The 5,072-nt window shown below is 39.4% G+C and overlaps 1 protein-coding gene across 1 annotated transcript in view; it reads left to right on the forward strand.

Moving 5' to 3' along the window:
* Positions 1-5,059: 5,059 nt before the first annotated feature.
* LOC118430191 (hemicentin-1-like) overlaps positions 5,060-5,072 on the forward strand; it is a 27,401-nt gene continuing 27,388 nt past the window's right edge. Inside the window, exon 1 of the mRNA XM_035840901.1 lies at positions 5,060-5,069. Within this exon, the coding sequence (XP_035696794.1) occupies positions 5,060-5,069 (10 nt within the window). The remainder of the gene's footprint in view (positions 5,070-5,072) is intronic.

Raw genomic sequence — 5,072 nt, forward strand, 5'->3', positions numbered from 1 at the left:
ATGTGACATAGATAGATTCCTTGCCTTACCGCTTTGGAGTCGTAGTGTTGCCTTCCAGAACGAGTATCGATTTTTCTTCATTCTCTTCAACTTTTGTTTCTCTTTTTTCCCGCCTACTCCGAACAATAACCTTTTTTACACCGGTCGTTTCCCGGATATTAGTGCGGCGGTATTGTATCGCGCGTCGGCAGCTGCCTTGTACAGAAAATGAACTGTACAGTTCCTGAGAATAAAACCACGCAATAAAACGCGAACCCACCCACTGTAGTTATTAGGAAAGAATCTTGAAGCGTGATTTTCTACTCCATGTAGCGGTAAAACCTCTTAATAAAAACGCTCGGATCAAGCGCTTGTTCCACCATTCACAATAGACCTTGATTTTACTATATATTAAGTGTTTTACCGTATGTTATATTTATCAGGGATATATATGTATAGTTAACAAACTACTCTGTTGCACTATAAAAGCCTGCAGTATTCTGTGTAATGGTACCATTTTTCTTGATAATGCATGTGTTTTAGAGCCGGTTTCGTCATTAAACGTTCCCAAACGGCCCAAGTCGTTAATGGAAAATGTGTTTTCTACTGCATGTACTAGTGGTATTGAATTGGATGCATACGGTAGGCGGATTGATTGTGAAAACGTATGCAATATTCTCTGATACAAACACACTTTGACTTTTTCGTCGTTGCTTGTACAAAAAATCACGAACGACTAAAAGGCACCATAGCCTCCGTTGCAGTCTTCATATGGGGCTAGTTTTTAATCTTTATTTTTTGGGGAGGGGAGGGGAGCGGAAAGGACTTTGCCCCATTTCGAGACAGCAAACTCCCTTTCTCGCCAAACTCCCTTTCCCAGCATAAAAGAACCTAGCGAACGTTGAAAACGGCGAACGAGTGCCCCCCCCCCCGAAACCAGCGTCGTTCGAAAAAGTATTTCGCCCTCCAAAAATGAGTATAACAGAACACTAGTATACGTTTAGCATTATTTGTTTAGACTTTTGTTACGACAATGTCAATCATCATATATATGTCTCTTTTGTTTGTACCTTGTACCTAAAATAAACTATCAAAAAACCTCCTACAATTCTAACCAAACTGCAGAAAGTTCTAAATAACCCATACCGATCTAGATCAAGATATCACTTCACAAAATATGGCATCAAAATTAGAACTTTGTGAACGTGCCCAAAGCCCGTGGGCAATTCTAAATACTTTATGACATAAAAATTTTACAACTTAGCTATTACTAACATTTTGACCTGGACAGTAGAGCCAAAGGCACGTTAACTTTTACAGTGGCAGCATAATTCTATCCATATTTAATTTTTATCTTTGCCCTACGGATTTAAAAATTCTGCTCCCATTTTCTCGAGGCCACGTTGTGGGAAATGGAATTTTCTCCTGATGAAATTCAAAACTTTTGCCTCGAATGTAAAAGCGGATGTCAAGGGGAATGATTTATTATTCATCAGTATTGAAAGATGCACCACGTCAACTAGGGAAATTTTGTACGTCCAGCAAAGCTATTTTCAGGTCAGCCGAAACCCATTAATAGTGCCATAGTAAAAGGAAATCCGACCCAACACAATTCCCACTGTGATTCGCACACGAATGGAACAAATCAGGAGGAAACCATTGATGAAAAATTGCTAAAGACGTACATTCGTGACTGAAACCGTTTCAAAAGTATGAAGACGGCAAATATGAGCACACAAACGATCTAATGTGGCGTGTTATTAGAGTACGGAGTAGGGAGTTTGGCCCAGAACCAGGAGGTCCTGGGTTCGATTCCCCAGACATTTCGCCGGTATTGAACTTTTGGGAAAGGCACATCAAATGAATACAACTTTCCTCAGGCGCACAAATATATACAACACCTTGGCAAAGGGAGCAAAAAGCAGTGAAAGGAGTAAGACCGTCTTCCGAAACCGTGCCATAGACACAGTGGATAACAACCCACTGTCCATACAGGTGGGGTCACACATGCGTATATATTCAAGTCCGTTTGAGGTGCGTATGAAGCACTTAGTCTCTACCAGGCTCCACAGGTCGCGGGAAAAATAGTACAAATTGGATAAATATAGATACATAACCTGCCAGATGAGTTAGCTGACCAAGAAGTATGGTTAGCGACCCAGCTATCTCGTCTGACATGTTACCTGTTTACGTTTGTCCAATTTTATCATTTTTACAACGACCTGTGGGGCCTGGTGGAGGCAAATACTCCCATACGCGCCTCATACGGACTTAAATATATACGCAGGTGTGACCCCACCTTACGGATGCACGTAGGAGGCTCAAAATAGCAAAGTGACTTAATATAATTCATCATCATCATCTTCGACGCATGTCAGTCAATGTTACAGAGGCAGGCCGTCATTGTTCTCCACAGTTTCCTATCTGATACTGTCCCTTGTAGGGGTGGGTACCGGTACAGAAAATTCAGGTCCAGGTCCGTTTCAGGTCCAGAGGATCAGGTCCAGGTTTGGACCTGAACCTGATTCAGTATGTGAGAACGTGTGTATAGAAGATACTCAAAACAATGGTTCATATCGCAAAAAAGGCATCTGTTTTGTGAAGTATTCGACTCACACTGGCATCTTAAAATCCTACAAGGCTAACTGCCTCTGTACTATTATTGACTGTAAAACTTGGTAAAAATGACTATAGACTCTACTCTACTCTGCTCTTGTTATTTTTTCGACCAGTAAGCCCCAAAACATGTAAATGCCTGATCATATAATCTGTTTATTTTCCAATCGGTCCAAAATCCGGCCCACCGATTTTCTCAGGTCCGGTATGATAATAAGAAAAAAAAAAAACGGTTTTGTATCGGTACACCGTACCGGTACCTAACGCTAGTCCGTTGTACCCCTCCAAGGTGCATCGCATCTCAGTAAGGTCTTGCTCTTGTCTTTTGAATCGTCTTGATAAAAAACAACACACAGATATATGTTATGTTTGTTATGTTTGTACACATCATCTCATATTACGATATGCTATGTAACAATGCCTAAAAGGTACCACCATAATTCTGAACGCCGTTTTAGCCTAATACCAGAGTATACCAACAGGGCTTGAGATACTGGCTGCATAATTCACTTATGCGCACCCAAGATTGGAGCTGTGCAACTAAATTTTTACTTTAAATTGAAGCCATTCTTTACACTTTTAAAGTTAGGACTAAATAATTTCAAATTCAAGATCCGTAGAGAGGCAGTAAGGTTTTGTGATAATGTTTGCTGAAATTTTTCTTCATCTTATATATAATTGTGTTGTGAATCCAATTTTTTTTCTGTGAACGTATATTTTTATGTTCATTGCACCGTGCACATATTACAAAAAAAATGTGTAGTCTCGAAATCTAATGTGTTTGTCTTCAGCTGATTTTATAACTATACACCCGATTTATGTGCACAATACCGCCCTTTTAATAGCTGTAAAGTATGAATCTCGTGAACCAAAAACACAATGGGCTAATTCCCCTGAACTACCGCACTGCAATGCAGGCGCAGGTGCTCTTATAGATAACGACGCTTTCCTAATTGGCACTCTCCGATTAGGAGAATGCCTTTTCCGCTTGGGCAACTTGCGACCTTTCTTAACGCTTGAGGTGTAATTCAACGAGGACTGGTGTAAGAATTCGCGGTTAATTTCCAATTGGCTGCCCACCCCCTTCTTAACGCTTGAGGTGTAATTTAACGAAGACTGGTATAAGAATTCGCGGTTAATTTCCAATTGGCTAGACCCCCCCCCCCCTTTCTTAATGCTTGAGGTGTAATATAACGAAGACTGGTATAACAATTCGCGGTTTATTTCCAATTGGCTAGACCCCCCCCCTCCCCGTTGATTCCCTAACGGACAATTATTCATAAAACGATTTACTACTTTCGCTGCATATGATAAAATAAAGGCTTCGTCAATCTTTAATACATCTATACTAATTTCTATGTTGATTATGCTTATTTATGAAAAGTAAGACACGAAATGGTCAACTACTTTCAATACATAACAATGATAACGACAAATAGATATTGCCTAGAATTTTGAAGAATACCAATCACTAGGTACGTTGTATTTTTCTTCATTTTCTTTACAGGCGTACATGCAACTTAATTGGCACAAAGTTAAATCTATCCATATACAAAACTACATGGAGAAATTGTTGATGAAATTTTATATCGTATGAACTGCGCCACAATAAAAACTAAAACAAATCTTACGTTTCTTTAGTTTGCTGTAAATTGGACGATGTACGTATAACTGAATCCGATCGAATTCACACAGACAACTTGAAGACCCGGAGGTCGTTAAATGTAGCGCTAATATCTGTAGGCTCTATCTACACCATCGGGCGTCCTTGCGATTGGTAATAGCAAGGTACCCTAAGGGCAGTTTGTAACTTGCTTCTTTTCAAATCTTACACCATTCTTAATCTTCTTTCGTTAAGATAAAAGGAAAATACTGGCATGGCATGCAAGTACAGAATTGAAGTTGAAGTTTTTTTTCCCAATGGCATAACATATGAACCTGTATATCAAGTTATATGTGACTGTATATTTACCACTTCTTCTTGATACATAATGAAAATGTAGTGCAAAGAAACCAGATGAATAAAATTTAAGTAATTCGCTTCTACGGATAATGCAAACAGAAGCGTGGAAAAGTTTGGATAACGCGTACGTCGCCCCTTAACCCTATTCAGACGGGGGGGGGGGGCTTTTGAGGCCTGCGCCAACTTCGATGTCCTATAACGCCAGAACGCCTTACGCTAAAGCCACCAAATTTGGTGAGTTTTCCTAAAATATTGTTGGCAACAATTTTACGAAGTTTGACAAATTTTCCATTTTTTCGTGTTGCCATGGCAACCGTTTGCTGACAGGCAGTTTTGCCAAAAATCACTATTTTTGGTTCTAACAATGTATTTTTCACATTTATTTGCTATATTACTGCTATTTTGTTACATAAATAAAACCTTATATTAAATAGCATCTCTTTCATAATTATATATGCATAAATTATGCTAATGGAAGACGTCATCAGCCCAAAATCCAAGATGGCGGACCGTA

Source organism: Branchiostoma floridae, chromosome 14, assembly GCF_000003815.2.
Source record: "Branchiostoma floridae strain S238N-H82 chromosome 14, Bfl_VNyyK, whole genome shotgun sequence".
NCBI lineage: Eukaryota > Metazoa > Chordata > Leptocardii > Amphioxiformes > Branchiostomatidae > Branchiostoma > Branchiostoma floridae.